The 24,225-nt window shown below is 35.2% G+C and overlaps 1 protein-coding gene across 1 annotated transcript in view; it reads right to left on the bottom strand.

Moving 5' to 3' along the window:
* RALGAPA2 (Ral GTPase activating protein catalytic subunit alpha 2) overlaps nucleotides 1-24,225 on the bottom strand; it is a 309,855-nt gene that overhangs the window by 239,181 nt on the left and 46,449 nt on the right. Inside the window, 3 exon segments of the mRNA XM_079124240.1 lie at nucleotides 709-886; nucleotides 3,118-3,161; nucleotides 15,954-16,011. Coding sequence (XP_078980366.1) covers nucleotides 709-886; nucleotides 3,118-3,161; nucleotides 15,954-16,011 — 280 coding nt within the window.

Below are 24,225 nucleotides of genomic sequence, written 5' to 3'. Positions count from 1 at the left end.
TTTAGGGTTTTAAAAAATGATCTCTATTTAAATAAATCTTCCCAGTCATTGGAACTGCATATACTGAACTCCAAGCCAAGGTGGATGAAAGCCTTAGAAACAGTACAGATGTCCCCAGAGCCACCTCTCCCACTGCACCATTCTTTCCCTTTCAAATTCTGCTTTGGTCAGCCTGAAATCATGCTAGTCATCAAGCAATAAAGTGATATGGAGTAATAAATCAATGGCCCTAATACCTGAGTTCCTCAAAAATTCACAGGACACAAATGGTCCAATGAGGCCACTGCTGTCCTTCTATAAATGCTACATGAAAATAAGCAGCTGGAAAATTAAGATGAATGTCCACTAATGAAATAATAGTGATGACAACAATAGACGGTGATTTTGGAAGGCAGATTTAAATTTCATTAGCAGATACAAAAACACTCCAGATGTACGATGTACATCTACTTCCTGTTACTGCCAACATCTGTGCCTCCCTTCCATTTCTGTTTCCACCACTTCAGTAAATTTCTCCTAGCATCATTTCATATAAATAGGCTCCAAGTCTTTTGATTCCAAAGTTTGTAAGAAACTACTGTGAATTACAAGGAATAATTCCTCTTTAGACCTCATCAGAATTTTTACTAAAGAAAATGAAAAATCAAGGAATTCCTCATTTAAGTGCCAGAGTAATTTCAGTGTGTAAAATTTACTGACAGTGCTTACCATCAGCTACACTAGGGCTAGGATTGATGAGTGTCTCCAGTGTACAGGGCCCCTTAGATGATAAGACCGCTGGGAAACCAGGCACGAGGCATGCAAAAATCAGCACCTGTTCTTCTGCACAGTTTGTCTGCAGTGCTTGAAGCCACAAAAGAAACAACCTGATTCCTTCACATCTTATCTAAAGACAAAATTAAAAGCAATGAAAATGAAACACTTACATGGATTTGTAGAAATGCATCCAATGTAGCATCATTCTTAAAAAAAAAACTAGAAGTTAAAGGCACTGTTAAAGTACTACACCAAGTTCTTCACTAAATGGCAAGTAAGCAAGGATGCTACAATACAGCACAAGGATTAAGAGCTTGGGTTCTGGGGCTAGAGGGCTTGGGTTCAAATTTAGCTTCTGCCAGTTTCTAGCTGTTACCTGTAGGAAACTACTTCTTTATGCCTTAGTTTCCCCATCTGTAAAACAGGGATGATAAGAGTTTTGCCACAAAAGACTGTTATAAGTATTAAGTGAGTTAACATATGTAAGGTACAAAAGGGGGTTCTGGGTCCCATTAAGCATGATTTATTTCCTATTTATTTCCTCTTTCTAAGTATTTCATTCTTTAAGGCCACAGTGTCCACACCAAAAACTCAGTGACAAAGATAATCTTTCTCCAAATTTACCTTGTGCTTTAAACAGAATTTTGTAATGTCACTATTAAATGCACCTATTCATAAAGTTCCTAAAAATCAGTCCTAGGAGCTAAATGAAACTGAAGACCTATCTCAATCACACAGGGAAGCTCTCCAGCTACCCTCCCTCATATCTATACTCTATTATAACCTCTTCATTGTTCTCTGAATGGTCAGCATTCCCTGGTAGAAAAAATACATCAAGATAGGTAGATGCATACTTTTTCTTCCTCTACACTTCCAACTTCATCATATTCCTAGAATTAAAAAAGACATCCCTCCTTTTCTGTGTTCCTAAATGGTTGCAAAAGATGATGTCAATAAAAGAAGATAGATAAATAAGCAAATGAAAATGAAAATGTGTCAGATCACTTGAAAGATGTAATGAGCTCCAAATGCAGGCAACTGGAGTGGCTGCCTGATCTTTCAATTAACTCAAGGTGGGACTGATCCCTCCAAATCAAGAGTGTTGCAAGCCAAACACGAGGTTCTGCAGGAAAATCAAAAAGTGGAGAACAGGACATGGACATGGACACACACACACACACACACACACACACAAGAAAGATTCACCAATTCCCAGGAGAAATCAAAATACACCAAGACAGATTCCCCAACTGGCAAGAGAGCTACCACATTAACTGAGGGGATTCACAGCACACTTCCAGACATACCCTGATCTCCACCTGCTCAAACCTCCATGTCTATCCACACTATTCCTCCTCTCCCCTAGCAGGCAAAATGAAGGGTAATGTTGAATATATATTATTCATCCATCAGGCAAAAAAGGATGCATTCACCAAATCAAATAATATTTAACATAAGGAAAGTTTCTGTGAAATTCTACAAGTCTCCAATTTTTTCATGTTAACTATAGTTAACTGTATTAAACTATAATTTTAAAAAAGGGACAAATGTGGACTCCACATTGAGGTTTGGAGCAGCTTGCTTCTGTTTTTCAACATGTAAGAGAAGGTTAATGTATCAAGTTTTAAGCACCTGTGATTGTTTGAACTTGTATACAACCAAAAATGTATTAGCTTATTATAGGCATGCACATATCTTAATTAGCTACAAGTGAAAATTCATGCCAGGCTGACTTCCTTCTGCCACTCATGTTTTAGGGTCATCTTATCCCAGCATCAGATAGTCAATGCCATTATAAAAGACATTTTCATTTTAAAACAAGCCAATTTTAACCAAAATTACACGATCAACCAACTGCAAAAAGATAAATATTCAAGAGTAAGGTTTTCTCTGCTGCTCTTTCCCCACCAGTAGTTCTCAAAATTAGCATAATTAATTCAGAGACATTATAATTTTAACAACCAGATTGCTGAGGTAGACAGAATCAGTTGTTAGCAATGAAACTTAGAGAGGAAATGCCCTTTCTTTTTCTGATGAAAAAACTGGAGCAGTCACCACTTTGACCATGATCCTTAGCTGTACTCAAAAGAAGCACAATTAGAACTCAGAACTCCAAACTCTGACAGCCAAGCCATTTTTTCCTAATATCACTTAAAATATTCCTCACAATAAGTGACAATGTTAAGAACAAAAAACTTTCTAAACAATATCCATCATATAATTTCTCAATTAAAAATGAAAACTGATAAGGTGGTTTGTAAAGATCTTTCATTTTCAAAATGGCCTTTTTTTACTTTGTGGCAATAATAAACTTAAGAGTAATGAAAAAAATCCCATTATATTTTCATCTAAAATAAATACCTTAATAGAATTTCCAGTGTGTAGAAGCTTCTTTAAAGTTGAGCCTGAAAGTTTAAAACAATGAATTAGAGTATATAAATGAATATTTAATGTCTATTTTTAAAAGATCAATTTTAAAAATAAAAAAGTACTTTTGATAAAAGGGTATACTTTATTAAAAGTAAAAGCAAGGACACCCTTCAGAAGCAAAGCAGTGTCACAGAAGGAAGATGTTGTTAAGGTAAAAGTACTTTAAGTACGTACCTTTTCAAAATTCTTCTAAAAGAGTCAAAATGATGTATATTGAGGTAACCCAAAACCCTGTATAATATGTACAAATATCTTTGTCATACGTAAAATATTTTTTTTTATTTTAAAGGTGAAAATAATGTCAAATTATTGTTCACAAAACATTTTTGCAAGAACATTTTACAAATATGCAGAATGGTATGTTTCTCTCCTGGCAATCATATGTATGGGGTTCGGGGTCTCAATAAATTCTCTAACACAGTACTTAGGTCACTGTCAAGGAGGTGGAATTAAGATTTACTCAGAACTATAACAGTCAACAGCTAAAACTTTCACACTGCAGTCAAGTGTACTGAGAAAAGTCTCTCGATGGAAATATACGATTGAGTATTCTATAAAAGCATTCATGCCCCCAGGATGGACATGGTATCAAAATTCCATCTAAATGGTGCCTCTAAAATAGAATCTAACCTCGAAAAAAGTACTTTCAAAACAGAAATATATTGGAAGTTTCAGGCAAGAGAACTTTTCTTTTAATCAAATTGCATATGTTAAGAAAAGAGAGTACTTAGATCTCGCCAATGAAAAGTTTTGTGCAGTATTTTAAAATCAGATATCGAGGGCTGGGGAGATAGCTTAGTCGGTAGAGTGTTTGCCTTGCAAGCACAAGGCCCTGAGTTCGATCCCCAGCACTGAAAAAAAAAAAAAAAATCAGATATGAATTACATTTCACCCATTAAATGTATATCAAAAGATGAATCACCATGAAATAGAGCCAGTGTCTCAAGGATTAATACAAGCCAGATCTCTGTGGATATTAGATATATACTTACATATGACAGCTAAATGTATAGAATTCAGTAGTCTGAACAAAACCACAGGCAATCTGAAACAACCTTTAATAACTGCTATTCTGTTACTGTAACAACTAACATTGGGCCCTCATCTCTTGTATGTGTCTCACTAGCCTACTGGTTGCCACTTTTTGATTCATGTGAATAACTAAAAAATAAATGAATGAATAAATAAAATTTAATTAATTAGATTGTATGAAAGTTTAACTTCTATTAGCTAACTTTTTCTTTATTTTTATTACATTTTAATTAGTGCATTATAGTTATACCTAATACTGGGGTTCATTTTGATATAATCACACATGCATGAAATATGATTTGCCTCAATTCAGTCCCCAGTACTTTCTCTGTCCCTCCTGCTCTCCCTCCCCCTGTTCCCTTTCCTCTACTACTGGTCTTCCGTCTATTTATTTATAGTTCTTTTTAAAATTGGTGCTTTACAGATAGACATAAAAGTGAAATTCACTGTGATATATATATTTATATATATATGTATACACACACACATATATATACATAAACACACACACACACACACACACACACACACACATAGCATAATTTGGTCAATTTCATTCTACTGTTCCTTCCTTCCTGCTACTACCTTCATTTACCCCACTGATCTACATTATATTTTCATGGAATCCTCTCCTCCTAGCTTGGCTAATTCTTATTTGTATCTTAAAAAAGATAATTTGTATCTTATTTGTATCTGGAGGTCTGAGGTAACAGGAAAAACATGTATCCTCTATACACATGGCTTTTATGAACTCTAAAGGTTAATAGTTCCAGAATATTAAACTAGTTGAAAAAAATATTCAAAAAATAAAAATTGAGTATATTTAAATTCACAGAATTAAATATTTCATTTATAATAAAGAATGTATTATTGACTTTACTTTCCTGAATTTAATGGACTAAAACTCATCAAAATTTTAAAAATCTACTTGTTTCTTATTTTCAATTTTGAGATCTACCACATTTGACAATGTCTTTTTTTTTAATTAAAAATCATAAATTTACACAGGGCAATGTTGTTGGATTCATTCTATTATTTTTCCCTTCCCCCCAGCCCTCCCACCCCTCTTTTCCCTCTATACAGTCCTTCCTTCCTCCATTCTTACCACCCTCCTTATCTCTAACCCTAACCCTAACGCTAACCACTCCCACCCCACATTATATGTCCTCATCCGCTTATCAGCGAGATCATTCGTCCTTTAGTTTTTTGAGATTGGCTTATCTCACTTAACATGATATCCTCCAATTTCATCCATTTGCCTGCAAATGCCTTAATTTTATCATTCTTCATGGCAGAGTAATATTCCATATATATATATATATGCCACAGTTTCTTTATCCATTCATCAACTGAAGGGCATCTAGGTTGGTTCCACAATCTGGCTATGGTGAATTGAGCAGCTATGAACACTGATGTGGCTGTATCTCTGTAGTATAAGGATTTTAAGTCCTTTGGGTATAGGCCAAGGAGTGGGATAGCTGTGTCCAATGGTGGTTCCATTCCAAGCTTTCTGAAGAATCTCCATACTGCTTTCCAGAGTGGCTGCACTAACTTGCAACCCCACCAGCAATGTATGAGTGTACCTTTTTACCCACATCCTCGCCAACACCTATTGTTGCTTGTGTTCTTATAATTGCCATTCTAATTGGGGTGAGATGGAATCTTATGGTAGTTTTGATTTGTATTTCTCCAGATGAATTTCATATTTACTTGCTCTATTTCTGTAAGGTACATCATTGGGATTTTAATTGGAATTGAATTGAATCTGTATAGCACTTTTGGTAGTATGGCCATTTTGACAATATTAATTCTGCCTATCCAAGAACATGGGAGATCTTTCCATCTTGTAAGGTTTTCTTTAATTTCTTTCTTTAGTGTTCTGTAGTTCTCATTGTAGAGGTCTTTCACCTCTTTTGTGAGATTGATTCCCAAGTATTTTATTTTTTTCGAGGCTATTGTGAAAGGGGTAGTTTTCCTAATTTCTCTTTCTGAAGATTCATCATTTATGTATAAAAATGCATTGGATTTATGAGCATTGATCTTGTAACCTGCTACTTTACTGAATTCACTTATGAGTTCTAAGAGTTTTCTGGTGGAATTTCCAGGTTCCTCTAAATATATAATCATGTCATCAGCGAACAGGGATAGTTTGAGTTCTTCTTTTCAGTTCGTATCCCTTTAATTTCTTTGGTTTGTCTAATTGCTCTAGCTAGAGTCTCAAGAGCAATGTTGAATAGAAGTGGTGAAAGAGGGCATCCCTGCCTTGTTCCAGTTTTTAGGGGGAATGCTTTCAGTTTTTCACCATTTAGAATGATATTGGCCATGGGCTTAGTGTAGATGGCATTTACAATGTTGAGGAATGTTCCCACTACCCCAATTTTTTCTAGTGTTTTGAGCATGAAGCGATGCTGTATTTTATCGAATGCTTTTTCTGCATCTATTGAAATAATCATGTGATTCTTAACTTTTAGTCTGTTGATATGGTGAATGACATTTATTGATTTCCGGATGTTGAACCAACCTTGCATCCCTGTGATGAAACCCACTTGATCATGTTGCACTATCTTTTTAATATGTTTTTGTATGCGATTTGCTAAAATTTTGTTGAGAATTTTTGCATCGATGTTCACTAAAGATATTGGTCTGAAATTTTCTTTCCTCTATGTGTTTCTGTCTGGTTTAGGTATCAGTGTGATATTGACTTCATAGAATGAGTTTAGGAGGGTTCCCTCCTCTTCTATTTTATGGAATACTTTGAGGAGTATTGGAATGAGCTCTTCTTTAAAGGTTTTGTAGAACTCGGCTGAGAACTCATCTGGTCCTGGACTTTTCTGTTGGTAGGCTTTTGATGACCTCTTCTATTTCATTGCTTCAATTCATTTATTTAAGTTGTGTATGTCCTCCTCGTTCAGTTTAGGTAATTCATATGTCTCTAGAAACTTGTTGATGTCTTTGAGGTTTTCTGTTTTGTTGGAGTATAGATTTTCAAAATAGCTTCTAATTATATCTTGTATTTCAATCGTGTCTGTTGTGATATTTCCTTTTTCATTCCGAATTTTAGTAATTTGAGTTTTCTCCCTCTTTCTCTTTGTTAGTGTGGCTAAGGGTTTATCAATTTTGTTTATTTTTTCAAAGAACCAACTATTTATTTTGTTAATTTTTCCGATTGTTTCTTTTGTTTCAATTTCGTTGATTTCGGCTGATTTTAACTATTTCCTGTCTTCGACTACTTTTGGTGTTGGTCTGATCTTTTTCTAGGGCTTTGAGCTGTAGTGTTAAGTCGTTTATTTGCTGATTTCTACTTCTTTCGTTGAATGCGTCCCATGAAATAAATCTTCTTTAAGTACTCTTTCATAGTGTTCCAGAGGTTTTGATATGATGTGTCTTTGTTCTCGTTTACTTCTAAGAATTTTTTTATTTCCCTCCTGATAATTCTTCTGTTATCCATTTATCATATAATAGTGTATTATTTAATCTCCAGGTATTGGAGAAGTTTCTGTTTTTTATTCTGTCATTTATTTCTAATTTCAATCCATTATGATCTGATAGAGTACAAGGTAGTATCGCTATCTTCTTGTATTTGCTAACAGTAACTTTGAGGCATAAGACATGGTCTATTTTAGAGAAGGATCCATGTGCTGCTGAGAAGAAAATGTATTTGTTCTTTGTTGGATGGTATATTCTATATAAGTCAGTTAAGTCTAAATTGTTGATTGTGTTATTGAGATCTATGGTTTCTTTATTCAATTTTTGTCTGGAAGATCTATCCAGCAGTGACAGAGGTATGTTAAAATCGCCTAGTATTATTGTGTTATGGTCTATTTGATTTCTGGAATTGAGAAGGGTTTGTTTGTACATGGATGAGCCAATGTTCAGGGCATAGATATTTATGATTGTTATGTCTTGCTGATTTATGCTTCCCTTAAGCAGTATGTAATGTCCTTCTTTATCTCTTATGACTAGTTTTGGCTTGAAGTCCACATTATCTGATATGAGGATGGATACTACAGCTTTTTTGCTGTGTCCGTGTGCATGGTATGTTTTTTCCCATCCTTTCACCTTTAGTCTATGGGTATCTCTTTCTATGAGATGGGTCTCTTGCAGGCAGCATATTGTTGGATTTTTCTTTTTAATCCAATCTGCCAGTCTATGTCTTTTGATTGATGAGTTCAGGCCATTAACATTCAGGGTTATTATTGTGATATGATTTGTATTCCCAGTCATTTGACTCATTTTCTCCTTTATTTGGCTATTCCTTTAGGCTAGTTCCTCCTGTTTCTGATTTGCATCATTGTTTTTCATTTCTTCCTCATGGAATATTTTGCTGAGAATGTTCTGTAATGCCGGCTTTCTTTTTGTAAATTCCTTTAGCTTTTGTTTATCATGGAAGGATCTTATTTCATCGTCAAATCTGAAAGTAAGTTTTGCTGGGTATAAGATTCTTGGTTGGCATCCATTTTCTTTCAGGGCTTGGTAAATGTTGTTTTGGGCCCTTCTAGCTTTTAGGGTCTGGATTGAAAAATCTGCTGATATTCTTATTGGTTTCCCCCTGAATGTAATTTGATTCTTTTCTCTCACAGCCTTTAAAATTCTGTCTTTATTTTTTATGTTAGGTATTTTCATAATAATGTGCCTTGGTGTGGGTCTGTTGTAATTTTGTGTATTTGGAGTCCTATAAGCCTCTTGTACTTGGTTTTCCATTTCATTCTTCAGATTTGGGAAATTTTCTGATATTATTTCATTGAATAGATTGTTCATTCCTTTGATTTGTTTCTCTAAGCCTTCCTCAATCCCAATAATTCTTAAATTTGGCCTTTTCATGATATCCCATAATTCTTGTAGATTCTGTTCATGGTTTCTTACCATCTTTTCTGTTTGGTCAACTTTGTTTTCAAGATTAAATATTTTGTGTTCAATATCTGAGGTTCTGTCTTCCAGGTGTTTTATCCTACTGGTTATGCTTTCTATGGAGTTTTTAACTTGGTTTATTGTTTCCTTCATTTCAAGGATTTCTGTTTGGTTTTTTTTCAGTATCTCTAACTCTTTATTTTAATGATCTCTTGCTTCCCATATTTGCCCTTTTAACTGTTGATTGCTGCGATCATTTAATGCCTGCATTTGCTCTTTCATCTCCTCCTTCAATGCCTGCATTTGCTCTTTCATCTCCTCTTTTGCTTCCCTGATTGTTTTAATTATGTACATTCTGAACTCCCTTTCTGACATTTCTTCTGTTGTGCTGTCATTGGGTTTTATTGATACAATATCTCGGTTTGTTTGGGAAATTTTCTTCCCTTGTTTTCTCATATTAGTCAGATGTCAGTGGGACTCTGTGATATTGCAGATTTCCTCTACCAGCTTATAGTGTCCCTGTAGATTTCCAGTGTATCACCTCCCAACCTTCAGTAGCCTGAAGTCTTGTAGTAACTTGATAATGCAATGCTTCCGAAGAAAGCTGCCCCTAGCCCACTACTGGTTCCAGGGCTTGGAGCTGGATTTGTGTGGAAAGGCTCTCACTGGGGGGCCTGCTCCGAGAAGCTGGCCATGTGGGAGGAGCCCACCACCGGAGTGCCCAGGGCTGCCTGGAGAAGACTCTAGCTGCCCTGCCCTACTCTAATAAGCCGCCTGAATCTGGGCCTGCCGCCCGGCTGAGCTTCACCAGGTGGGGGAGACTCACCCCGTGGCTCTATTTTAGTCTGAGTCTCTCAATGCCTCCCCTTCTTGAATCCTGGGTTCTGGAGCGAATGGAGATGCAGTCACCCTCTAGTCCGCCATCTTGGATCTCCCCCGACAATATCTTTTTGATCAACTGATAATCTTTTAAAGATATTAAGGTGAAAAATTTGTAAAGGTACAAAAATCCTTTCTTATTTTAGTTTTAATTGCTTAAAAACTCCCTCTATATATCATGTCTCAAGCCAAAAAACAAAGTAGCATACCATCAGACAAGGGTCCAGAACATGGAAAAACTCCCTCTGGGATGCTGGTGCACAAAGCCAGGTGGAAGTGGCTAGTGGATCAAGAACACAGAACTTCCTGGCACTACAAGATGCACACTAAGCATGAGGGAGCAGGAATTTTTAAATTAACCAAAAAATAGCTCAAAATGGATCAATATGAACCATAATAACACAACTGCTGGAAGAAAACCACAGATCTTTGTGACTTCAGGTTGAGTAAAAATTCTCTAGATACAATATCAAAAGCACAATCCATAAAAGGAAAAAAAATTGGATTTCTTCAAAATTAAAAACTTTACTCTTCAAAAGACACTACTATTTAAGGGATTAAAACAACATAACAAATAGGGAGAAAATATTTCCAAGACATATATCTAATAAAGAACACAATATGTAAAGAACTCTCAAAATTAAATATTAAAGGAAAAAAATTTTTAAATGGACAAAAGATTTGAACATACATGTCCAAAAAGAAAAAAAAAAAAAAATACAGATGGCAATCCCATCAAAAGATGCTCAAGATCTTTAGTCAAGGAGATATTACTACTAAAAAAAAAAAAGAACAAATTTTTTTTAAATTGACTATACCAAGTATTTTTAACTGGAACTCTCACACTAAGGATGGGAATATAAAATGGCACAAACACTTTGGAAAACAATATGTCAGTTAAACATATGCCTTTATATGATTTAGCCATTTCATTCCCAAGAGATAGGAAAGCATATATTTACACAGAGATTTGTATACAAATATTTACAGTAGTTTAATATTTGTAACTGCCAAATACTCAAATGCCTATCAACAAGCACACAAATTATAAACATATAATGGAATACTGTACTACTAAGAAATAAGAATAAACTATTAATATGTGCAACAACATAGGTGAGTCTCAAAATAATTACACTAAGTGAAAGATGTAAACATGAGTACATGCAGTATGATTCCATGAAAATAAGACTCTAAAAAAATGCAAATTAGTCTATAGCAACAAAAAACAGATAAGTGGTTAACTTGGGACTGAGTGATGAGGTGGGGAAGGGTGAAAGAGAGGGGTCACTAAGGGGGATGAGGAAACTTTTGAGGGTGATACCTCTGTTAATTATCCTAATGGTAGTATTAATTTCACAAGTATATACATATGTCAAAACTTCTCAAAATGTATATCTTAAATATATCCAATTTACTGTATTCCCAATCAAGATGTTTTTCAAAATAAAAAAGAACAGGTAGCCTGGAAGTGACTGGATGAAAGATCTGGAGGATGGAGGTGTGGTCAGACATCTACATGATGAAAAGGATCAGGAAACTGCCAAAGGATAGAGGTGAGGGACAATGGGCCAAAGGGTAATTTGGATTGAAGGAAAAAGACTAGAAGTGAACGAGGCCATGGAAAAGAAGAAGAGGAAGAGAAAGAAAGGGGAAAAAAGGCAAATGAGAGGAGATCTGGATTTGTCACTGAAGAGAAAAAAGACCATGATCTTACCCCCACACTCCTGAGGGAGAGAGACGAGCCTCCAGAGAGTCAGATTTCAGATGGCCACAGAGGTGAAACAAAGAGACAGGCTGCAGGGCTATTGTTTGGCAAAGTGAGTTGGCCCCTATGCTCCCCAAGGTATTAGTTCTACCCATTCTTCAGGAACACAGGGACAGTCAGGATCTGGGACTGACTGCAATGCACTGTTGAGGGAGTCCTAGTATCATGTGAGAAGGAGGCCCTGCTCCCTCAGGAAGAGTAGGAGATGGCATGGCCTAACTGCAAGGGAACCAGGAAAAGCTGTAAGACTCAAGCTCCTAATGAGCATACGGAACCCAACAGGCAGTAAAAACTTTGGTGATAAGTTGTGTCACATTCAGCAATACACAGGGCCACTGAGTAGCCCCAGGCATAAAACCAGGGACACTCTTGCAAAGTCAAATTTCAGTTTAGTTATGCACTTGGTTTTTATACTACATATAAGAGAAATCTAGTTGAATAAATTAAATTTAATAATAATTCATATTAAAAATTCATGAAATACTGCACATATGTGAATTTTCTACCAACTAAGTCCTACCCCTTTAGATCTGAGGGTGATTTCTTTTTAACAATTTTACTGTAAAACACCTCTAATACAAAATGCGTCCTTTCGCCCACTCCAGACACATTTATTAGGCATAGCACTATACATTGAATGAAATAGGAGAGCTGCTATCTAGAGGCTCATGAGCATTAAATCCTTTAAAAGTGAACAGACATAACTTTAGTTTTGTGTTGGGGACACATGGACACATGAAGAAGTACTATAGCTCTTGTATCAGATATCCTTATTTTGCTGCTGTCATTCTTTGTCATCTCAATCCCTATCTGTTCTCCTTACTGCCCAGAGATAAGGTGTCAAGCAGCCACCCCATATCTACCACAATGTACTCACTTCAAAGCGGATTCAGAAAACTTGTTAAACAATTTTTCCATTTGTAATCAATAATGGAAATTTGCAACTAGCTCAGTGGCAGGTTAGCAAATATCACAGAGATCATGAGTGTTATTTTATCCACTTTCCTAATCTTGTTCTACAAAGATCACTTGTAGCAGTACCTCTCTATGTGTGGAATAATGAACCAGTGTTTATTTCACACTGTAAAACAATTTCCTCATGCAGTGACTTACAGAAAAGAGTCAGTCATTAAAAAACCAAAACAAGAAGAAACTAGACTATTTTCCTTCCAAAAATCCATGTATGTATAATACTTCAAAATACACTCTATATGATGTTTATCTAAAAAGAACAAGTAAAAACCTGTTTTAAGAGAAATCAAACATCTTTGAAAAGTGACATAAAAGGCAGACTTTGTAGCATGAAAGGCAGAGCATTGTGGTAGCTGATGTCTTATATTATTTTCTTCCTTCTCAGGACAAAATATGGCTATCAAGTAGGCTTAGAGTTTTTGTGACTAGCAGAATATAGGAGTTGCTGTTATTTTAGGTTTTTCTGCTTAGTTAATTGTCAATTCCAGGTAATATGCTGTATGTGACCCAAACTTCAAGGTTCTAACCCAGAGTGCCTTTCCCCTACAAGCTGCAATAACATTTAGTTAAGAGTTATATAGCAGTGGTCTTCCTATTAGGTAAGAAATATTAACTATCTAGGCTATTGGGCACTTGCTGGTGAGAAGCCCCCTGCCCTAGTTCTAGAAGTTTTACAAAGGTTAAGATGCCAGTGCTGAGAAGACAGTCAAAGCACATTTCTTTCTTTGGAGATTGGTGTTTCCCTTATAGCTTCTTAGTTTCTATAATGAACTCAGACAAGAACTTGAGTGACAAACAGTAACAGTATTCATGAATCCAAATAAACTAGAAAGAAGAGGTACAGTGCAGCATGGAATACAAATGTGCACAATGACAAACCAATGATCTCTTACCAATAATTTCAAAATCTAAAAGGTTGTGAAAACTAAAGTTTTTTTGTGTAAGTCCACAGACCTAATCTGAACTATGTTGGTAAATCTGACTAAGACACTTTCTCCACTGATGGTTACTACTCCTATCTTAAGTTTCAGAAGTAAAAAGGCACTTGGTTACAAAATGCTGCCCAGATTCCTAAGGTGTTATATACAGACATTAACACTATTTGATGTTCTAAATGGTTTACTTCATTGTATAACAATGCACACATTGCTGTTCTAAAATCTGAAAAGGTCTTCAAAGCACAGCTAGCCTGATGATCAATATAAAAGAAATGCAGACCTATATAAACACCAATTTCTACCCAACTTGATTAATAATGCAAAAATATATTTATCTGAAAAGAGTCTATTTGACTGAAGCATTAAGTATATAAGCACCAATAATAAATAAGGATGGTCTTATATACAGATATATGCAAATACTCATACTTTGGCATTCTGAAATATGACTCAATCCAACCACTTTATAGAGACAGCTTGTTCTTCCTACCAGGTAAATAATATACACTGCTATTATCTGGCTCAGGATACTAATACTTTGAAATCCCAATCAAGGGCTCTGAGGTCTCTTTGATAAGATGCTGCCAAACTAGGTAAAAACCTACTTGTGCCAGTAATTTTAACCAGTTTTTGTGATATTAGGAAGAATTAAAGTAATATCACACACTGCTTACTAGATGTATAAAGTTTCTCAACACAAATGCAAATTAGTTTCTACACAGTTCTAATAAGTTTATTCATGCTGAGGGGAGTCCACTAATCTTCAGACATTTTAAAGTGCTTTCTGAAGAAAATGAGTATGGTTTTCATACAAGTGATATAAACAAAATTAAAGAAGGATTATATCTAGCACAGATAAAAAAATACTTCATGCAGTTATTTCTCTTTGTCATTTACTCCTACTATACCATGGAGCATCACAAATCCCCATGATGTCTCTTTAGATTATACTTTGCATTTAAATTTTTTATTTTTATATTAATTTAAATACACAAACTCAAAGTTTCTAGTAAGCAGAAATGCTATGAACAACTCTCCAAGATTTAAAGGAAAACTTTGTTTCTGTGAAAGAGTTAAAGATGAAAGTTCTTTAATGATTTATTCATTCAATTCCATAGATATATTTACTATATATACTTTTCTTTTTTTTTAGGTTAATAACATATAACTTTAAATAGTTCAATTTCTATAAAAGTCAGCTATAATTTTTTTCAAAAAATCCTAAATAAAATTTAGGATTTTGAATTTTGAAGTATCTACTGATTGTGCAATATTCTACCTGCTTCCATGATTGTGCACACATTATTGTCACCCAGAAAACCCATTCCATGCTTTTCAATACTTGACCTGCTCATCTTTCAAGGTTCAGATGAAAGTTACCTGTTGTGAAGCCTCCCTCAATTCCTCTGAATAATTATTCACCTTTCTTCTTTGTTCTCATTATACTTCTTTCATAGTGACAATTACACTGCAATTATTTTCTCATCTATCCAGTCATAGGGAAATAGGCCCATATGACACAAGAATGAGGAGATATTCTTTGTTTCTGTCCCAGAACTTTATACCAAATATCTCTCTCTCAATAAACATCTAAGTGAATGAATGACCAGTAGAGTTAGATTCCATTATAAGATTCATGCTCTCCTGCAATATGATCATCTGATAAGGAAGAAAAATGTAGGAAATGCTAGACTCTTGTAAGGCAGAAGGACTGAAGCAGATAGTCTTTAAAACAGAGGGCAGAATTAACAATCGATGTCCAAGAATTACCCCAGCTGGGCTGTGCATATTAAATTAAGATGAGATGCTGGTAGATATTAAGAGCTGGACAGAAAGGTAGTCATGGTAACTTGCTTTATTTCAAGTTTCCTCTTACTGTCACATCCTAAAGCATTCTAAAAGATAATTTTGAGTCAATGGTATAGACTACAGAACAAGAGATTTTTGTAAGAAAATGTAAAATTATTTCAGAATACTCTAGATCAGTGTTTCTCAATCTTCATGTACACAAGAACCCCCTTGGGATCTTTGTGAAAATAGAAACTACCATGTTCACTAGGTCTGGTTGGGGTGTGAAATTCTGCATCTCTATCAAGCTTCCAGGGGAGGGTTGATGCCAATCCATGGACCACACTTTAAAACTGTACTTTTAGAATAGAGATATTTTCCTCCAAAGTTCATGTTGGACTTGTCTTGGGTTTTAACTGTTATATCCATACCAATATTTCTTGCTAGAAGCTGTCTTAATGGTACTGATTATATAAATCATTACTGAAAATTCAACTAAAAGAAATACATATTTCTAAAAAACTTTTAAATTTCTTTCTTACCTATACTCTGGTAATGCCATCGAAAGAAAATTCGCTCAGGTAGAAACTGCAGTATTTTCTATAAAATAAAAAAAATAAGGTATAAAGAAAATAAACTATGAAATTTTATACTTTTGTGTTAAGCCTTTATTACCTGCTATTTGTAAGTTTCAGAAAAGAAAAGGAAAAAGTATTTAATATAAACACTGCACTTTATTCCATATTTCTATGGACGCTTCTTTTACTTATCCCAGGCAAGTTTCCTTCCCTGAAAATTAAAAAAAATTAAAAAGAAAAAAAACTTAATCATTCTTTCTTGATTAACTGACAGTCATTGCTTAAATATTAAAAGAATATTTTCCCAAATGCTAAAATTCCCAGGTTTATTCTTTTTCACCATCTCTTTCTCCTTTCCATCATAATCGTCATTAGTCAAAAACAGACATGGGAAGAAAGAAGAATAAAAAGAAGATTTAAAAAACAATTCAGTAGAAAAAGGAAATGAAATTGGTAGCAAAATTTCATGCTATTGGGGTGAGACTTTAGCTCCAGAGAGGAAGGCCCAGAGACCCAGGCCCAGACCAGTCAGGCCCCAGCCCGCAGTCTAGTGCCCACGCTGCAGTTAACGGTCTGTCAACACATGGAGGTGCCTCTGCCCACTAGCAGGAATATACCCCACCTGAAGGCTGCTTCCTTGTGGAGCACTGCATTATCAAGTTCCTCCAAGACTTCAGGCTACTGAAGGCTAGGAGGTGAGGTATTGGAACTCTATAGGGACACTATAAGTCAATAGGGGAAATCTGCAATATCTCAGAGTTTCAATATTAGAAGGGTAAATCCCTGAGCAATATGAAAGAACAAGGGAAAAATTTTAGACCAATATCCTTGATGAATATAGATGCAAAGATCCTTAACAAAATATTGGCAAACTGTATCCAAAAAAATATTAAGAAAATTGTGCATCACGATCAAGTGGGATTCATCCCTGGAATGCAAGGATGGTTTAACATGCGTAAATCAATAAATGTAAGCCATCATGTCAATAGACTTAAGTATAAGAATCATATGGTTATTTCAATTGATGCAGAAAAATCATTCGACAAAATACAACACCCCTTTATGCACAAAACACTAGAAAAAAATAGGGATAGTAGGAACATACCTGAACACTGTAAACGCTATTTATGCTAAGCCCATGGCCAACATCATTCTTAATGGAGAAAAACTGAAACCATTCCCTTTAAAAACAAGAACAAGACAGGGATGTCCTAGTTCACCACTTCCATTCAACACTGTCCTCAAAACTCTAGCCAGAGCAATTAGGCAGACTAAAGAAATTAAAGGGATACAAATAGAAAAAGAGGAACTTAAGCTGTCACTATTTGCTGATGACATGATTCTATATTTAGAGGATCCAAAAACCTCCTCCAGAAAACTTCTAGACCTCATCAATGAATTCAGCAAAATAGCAGGCTATAAAATCAACATGCATAAATCTAAATCATTTTTATACACAAGCGACGAAACAGCTGAAAGGGATATGAGGAAAACAACTCCATTTGCAATAGCCTCAAAAAAAATAAAATATTTGGGAATCAATCTAACGAAAGAGGTAAAAGATCTCTACAATGAAAACTACAAAACATTGAAGAAAGAACTTGAGGAAGACCTTAGAAGATGGAAAGATCTCCCATGTGCTTGGATAGGCAGAATTAATATTGTCAAAATGGCCATACTACCTAAAGTGCCATACAGATTCAATGCAATTCCAATTAAAATCCCAATGATGCACCTTACAGAAATAGAGCAAGCAATCATGAAATTCATCTGGAAGAATAAGAAACCCAGAATAGCTAGAGCAATCCTTCACAGGAAAAATGAAGCTGGAGGTATTGCAATACCAGAACTTCAACTCTACTACAAAGCAATACTAACAAAAACGGCATGGTATTGGCACCAAAATAGACAGGTAGATCAATGGTACAGAATAGAGGACACAGACACAAAACCAAATAAATACAATTTTCTCATACTAGACAAAGGTGCCAAAAATATGCAATGGAAAAAAGAGAGCCTCTTCAACAAATGGTGCTGGGAAAACTGGAAAACCATATGCAACAGAATGAAATTAAACCCCTATCTCTCACCCTGCACAAAAATCAACTCACAATGGATCAAGGACCTTGAAATCAGACCAGAGACCCTGGAGTTTATAGAAGAAAAAGTAGGTCCACATCTTCAACTTGTTGGCTTCGGATCAGACTTCCTTAACAGGACTCCCATAGCACAAGAAATAAAAGCAAGAATCAATAACTGGGACAGATTCAAACTAAATAGCTTTCTCTCAGCAAAGGAAACTATCAACAATGCAAAGAGAGAGCCTATAGAGTGGGAGAATATCTTTGCCACTCATACTTCAGATAGAGCACTAATTTCCAGAACATACAAAGAACTCAAAAAGCTCTACAAGAAGAATACAAATAACCCAATCAACAAATGGGCTAAGGATATGAACAGACACTTCACAGAAGAAGATCTATAAGCAATCAACAAACATATGAAAAAATGTTCACCATCTTTACTAATAAGAGAAATGCAAATCAAAACTACATTAAGATTCCATCTCACCCCAATTAGCAACAATAGGTGTTGGAGAGGATGTGGGGAAAAAGGTACACTCATACATTGCTGGTGGGGTTGCAAATTAGTGCCGCCACTCTGGAAAGCAGTGTGGAGATTCCTTAGAAAACTTGGAATGGACCTACCAATTGACCCAGCTATCCCACTCCTTGGCCTATACCCAAAGGACTTAAAATCAGCATACTTCAGAGATACAGTCACATCAATGTTCATAGCTGCTCAATTCACAATAGCCAGACTGTGGAACCAACCTAGATGTCCTTCAATTGATGAATGGATAAAGAAACTGTGATATATATATAGATATAGATATAGATATAGATATAGATATAGATATACACACAAAGGAATATTACTCAGCTATAAAGAATAATAAAATTATGGCATTTGCAGGTAAATGGATAAAATTGGAGAACATCATGCTAAGTGAGATAAGCCAATCTCAAAAATCCAAAGGATGAATGATCTCACTGATAAGCGGATGATGACACATAATGGGGGGGTGGGAGGGGTGCAAGAACAGAGGAAGGAGGGACTGTATACTGGGAAAAGAGGGGTGGGAGAGGTGGGGGGAAGGAAAAAATAACAGAATGATTCAAACATCATTACCCTATGTAAATGTATGATTACGCAAATGGTATGCTGTTACTCCATGTACAAACAGAAACAACATGTATCCTATTTGTTTACAATAAAAATAAATTTAAAAAAAAAAGAAAGAAAATGTCCCAAACAAACCTCGATGCTACATCAACAAAATCCAATGACAGCATGGTAGAAGACATGTCTAAAAGGGACTTCAGAATGTACATAATTAAAATGATCACAGAAGCAAGTGATGAGATAAAAGAGCAAATGCAGGCATTGAATGGTCCCACCAATCAACAGTTAAAAGAACAAATGCAGGAAGCAAAGGATCATTTCAATAAAGAGATAGAGATTCTGAAAAAATAAAAAACAGACATTATTGAAATGAAAGAAACAATAAACCAAATTAAAAACTCCATAGGATAGAACACCTGGAAGACAGAACTTCAGACATTGAAGACAAAATATTTAATCTTGAAAACAAACTTGACCAGAGAAGATGGTAAGAAATCATGAATGGAATCTCCAAGGATGATGGAATATCATGAAAAGACCAAATTTTAGAATTATTGGGATTGAGGAAGGCACAGAGAAACAAACCAAAGGAATGAACAATCTATTCAATGAAATAATATCAGAAAATTTCCCAAATCTGAAGAATGAAATGGAAAATCAAATACAAGAGGCTTATATGACACTAAATGTACAAAATTACAACAGACCCACATGAAGGCACATTATTATGAAAATACCTAACATAAAAAATAAACACAGAGAAAAGAATCATATTACATTCAGGGGGAAACCAATAAGGATATCAGCAGATTTTTCAATCCAGACCCTAAAAGCTAGAAAGGCCTAGAACAACATTTATCAAGCCCTGAAAGAAAATGGATGCCAACCAAGAATCTTATACCCAGCAAAACTTACCTTCAGATTTGATGACAAAATAAAATCCTTCCATGATAAACAAAAACTAAAAGAATTTACAAAAAGAAAGCCGGCATTACAGAACATTCTCAGCAAAATATTCCATGAGGAAGAGATGAAAAACAACGATGCAAATCAGCAACGGGAGGAACTAGCCTAAAGGAACAGCCAAATAAAGGAGAAACCAAAGTCGTGTCAAAAAAAAAAAAATATGAGCCAAATGACAGGGAATACAAATCATATCACAATAATAACCCTGAATGTTAATGGCCTGAACTCATCAATCAAAAGACATAGAATGGCAGATTGGATTAAAAAGAAAAATCTAACAATATGCTGCCTGCAAGAGACTCATCTCATAGAAAGAGATACCCACAGACTAAAGTTGAAAGGATGGGGAAAAACATACCATGCACATGGACTCAGCAAAAAAGTCAGGAGTATCCATCCGCATATCAGATAATGTGGACTTCAAGCCAAAGTTAGTCAGAAGGGATAAAGAAGGACATTTCATACTGCTTAAGGGAAGCATACATCAGTAAGACATAACAATCATAAATATTTATGCCCCAAACAATGGCTCATGCATCTACATCAAACAAATCCTTCTCAATTCCAGGAACCAAACAGACCATAACACAATAATACTAGGTGAGTTTAACACACCTCTTTCACCACTGGATTGTCCAAACAAAAATTCAACAAAGAAACCATAGATCTCAATAACACAATCGATAATTAAGACTTAACAGATATATATACAATATTCCTTCCATCAATGAGTGAATACACTTTCTTCTCAGTAGCAAATGGATTCTTCTCTAAAATACATCATATGTTATGCCACAAAGCTACTCTCAGCAAATACAAAAAGATAGAGATACTACCTTGTATTCTATCAGATCATAATGGAATGAAATTAGAAAACAATGACAAAATAAAAAACAGAAACTACTCCAATACCTGGAGATTAAATAATACACTACTGAATGATGCCTAAATAACAGAAGACATCAGGGGGGAAATAAAAAAATTCTTAGACGTAAACAAGAACAAAGATACAACATATCAAAATCACTATGTGATGAAAGCAGTGCTAAGAGGAAAAATCATTTCATGGAATGAATTCAATAAAAGAAGAAAAAGTCAACAAATAAACAACTGAACATTAGAGCTCAAAGTCCTAGAAAAAGAACAGATCAACACCAAAAGTAGTAGAAGACAGGAAATAGTTAAAATCAGGGCTGAAATCAATGAAATTGAAACAAAAGAAACAATCAAAAAAATTGACAAAATAAAAAGTTGGTTCTTTGAAAAAATAAACAAAATTGATAAACCCTTAGTCACACTAACAAAGAGAAGGAGAGAGAAAACTCAAAAAATTACTAAAATTTGGGATGAAAAAGGAAATATCACAACAGACACCATTGAAATACAAAATATAATTAGAAGCTATTTTGAAAATCTATACTCCAACTAAATAGAAAATCTCGAAGACATCAACAGGTTTCTAGAGACATATGATCCACCCAAACTGAATCAGGAGGACACACACAATTTAAATAAATCAATTTCAAGCAACGAAATAGAAGAAGTCATCAAAAGCCTACCAACAAAGAAAAGTCCGGGACCAGATGGATTCTCAGCCGAGTTCTACAAAACCTTTAAAGAAGAGCTCATTCCAATACTCCTCAAAGTATTCCATAAAACAGAAGAGGAAGGAACCCTTCCAAACTCATTCTATAAAGCTAATATCACCCTGATGCCAAAACCAGACAGAGACACATGGAGGAAAGAAAATTTCAGGCCAATATCCTTAATGACGCAAAAATTCTCAACAAAATTTTAGCAAATCGCATACAAAAACATATTAAAAAGATAGTGCACCACGATCAAGTGGGTTTCATCCCAGGGATGCAAAGTTGGTTCAACATCAGGAAATCAATAAATGTGATTCACCATATCAATAGACTTAAAGTTAAGAATCACATGATTATTTCAATAGATGCAGAAAAAGCATTTGATAAAATACAGCACACCTTCATGCTCAAAACACTAGAAAAAAAAAGGGATACAAGAACATTCCTCAACATTGTAAAAACTCTCTATGCTAAGTCCAAGGCCGACATCATTCTAAATGGAGAAAAACTGAAAGCATTCCCCCTAAAAACTGGAACAAGGCAGGGATGCCCTCTTTGACCACTTCTATTCAACATTGTCCTTGAAACTCTAGCTAGAGCAATTAGACAGACCAAAGAAATTAAAGGGATATGAATAGAAAAAGAAGAACTCAAACTATCACTATTTGCAGATGATGGCTGAAAAATTCCACCAGAAAACTTGTAGAACTCATAAATGAATTCAGTAAAGTAGCAGGATATAAAATCAATGTTCACAAATCTAATGCATTTTTATTCATAAGTGATGAATCCTCTAAAAGAGAATTTAGGAAAACTACCTGATTCACAATAGCATCAAAAAAATAAAATAAAATACTTGGGAATCAAGCTAACAAAAGAGGTGAAAGACCTTTACAATGAGAACTACAGAATCCTAAAGAAAGAAATTAACAAAAACCTTAGAAGATGGAAAGATCACCCATGTTCTTAGATAGGCAGAATTAATATTGTCAAAATGACCATACTACCAAAAGTGCTATACAAATTCAATGCAATTCCAATTAAAATCCCAATGACATACCTCATAGAAACAGAGTAAGAAATCATGAAATTCATTTGGAAGAATAAGAGACACAGAATAGCTAAAGCAATCCTTAGCAGGAAGAATAAATTAGGGGGTATCACAATACCAGAACTTCAACCATAATACAGAGCAATAGTAACAAAAACGGCATGGTATTGGCACCAAAATAGACAGGTAGATCAATGGTACAGAATAGAGGACACAGACACAAACCCATATAAATACAGTTTTCTCATACTAGACAAAGGGGCCAAAAATATGCAATGGAGAAAAGATAGCCTCTTCAACAAATGGTGCTGGGAAAACTGGAAATCCATATGCAACAGAATGAAATTAAATCCCTATCTCTCACCCTGCACAAAACTCAACTCAAAATGGATCAAGGACCTTGGAATCAGACCAGAGACCCTGCATCTTACAGAAGAAAAAGTAGGTCCAAATCTTCATCATGTTGGCTTAGGATCAGACTTCCTTAACAGGACTCCCAAAGCATAAGAAATAAAAGCAGGAATCAGTAATTGGGATAGATTCAAACTAAATAGCTTTCTCTCAGCAAAGGAAACTATCAGCAATGTGAAGAGAGAACCTATAGAGTGGGAGAAAATCTTTGCCACTCATACTTCAGATAGAACACTAATTTCCAGAATATATAAAGAACTCAAAAAAGTCAACACAAAGAATACAAATAATCCAATCAACAAATGGGCTAAGGAAATGAGCAGACACTCAACAGAAGAAGATCTACAAGCAATCAACAGATATATGAAAAATGTTCAACATCTCTAGTAATAAGAGAAATGTAAATCAAAACTACCCTAAGATTCCATCTCACCCCAATCAGAATGGCAATTATCAAGAATACAAGCAACAATAGGTGTTGGTGAGGATGTGGGAAAAAAGGTACACCCGTACATTGCTGGTGGGGTCGCGCATTAGTGCAGCCACTCTGGAAAACAGTATGGAGATTTCTTAGAAAACTTGGAATGGAACCACCATTTGACCCAGCTATTCCACTCCTTGACCTACACCCAAAGGACTTAAAATCAGTATACTACAGTGACGCAGCAACATCAATTTTCGTAGCTGCTCAATTCAGAATAGCTAGATTGTGGAACCAACCTAGATGTCCTTCAATTGATGAAAGGATAAAGCAACTGTGGTACATATACACAATGGAATATTACTCAGCCATAAAGAATAAATTATGGCATTTGCAGGTAAATGGATGAAATTGGAGAATATCATGCTAAATGAGATAAGCCAATCCCAAAAAGCCAAAGGCCAAATGATCTCTCTGATAAGTGGATGATGATACATAATGGGGGGTGGGAGGGAGGCAAGAATGGAGGAAGGATGGATTGTACAGAGGAAAAAGAGGTGTGGGGGGAAGCAAAAATAACAGAATGAGACAAACATCATTACCCTATGTACA

This window comes from Sciurus vulgaris (genome assembly GCF_902686455.1).
Source record: "Sciurus vulgaris genome assembly, chromosome: 2".
NCBI lineage: Eukaryota > Metazoa > Chordata > Mammalia > Rodentia > Sciuridae > Sciurus > Sciurus vulgaris.
Note: the sequence above shows the minus strand (reverse complement) of the source record. Positions and strands in the feature narration are given on the sequence as shown.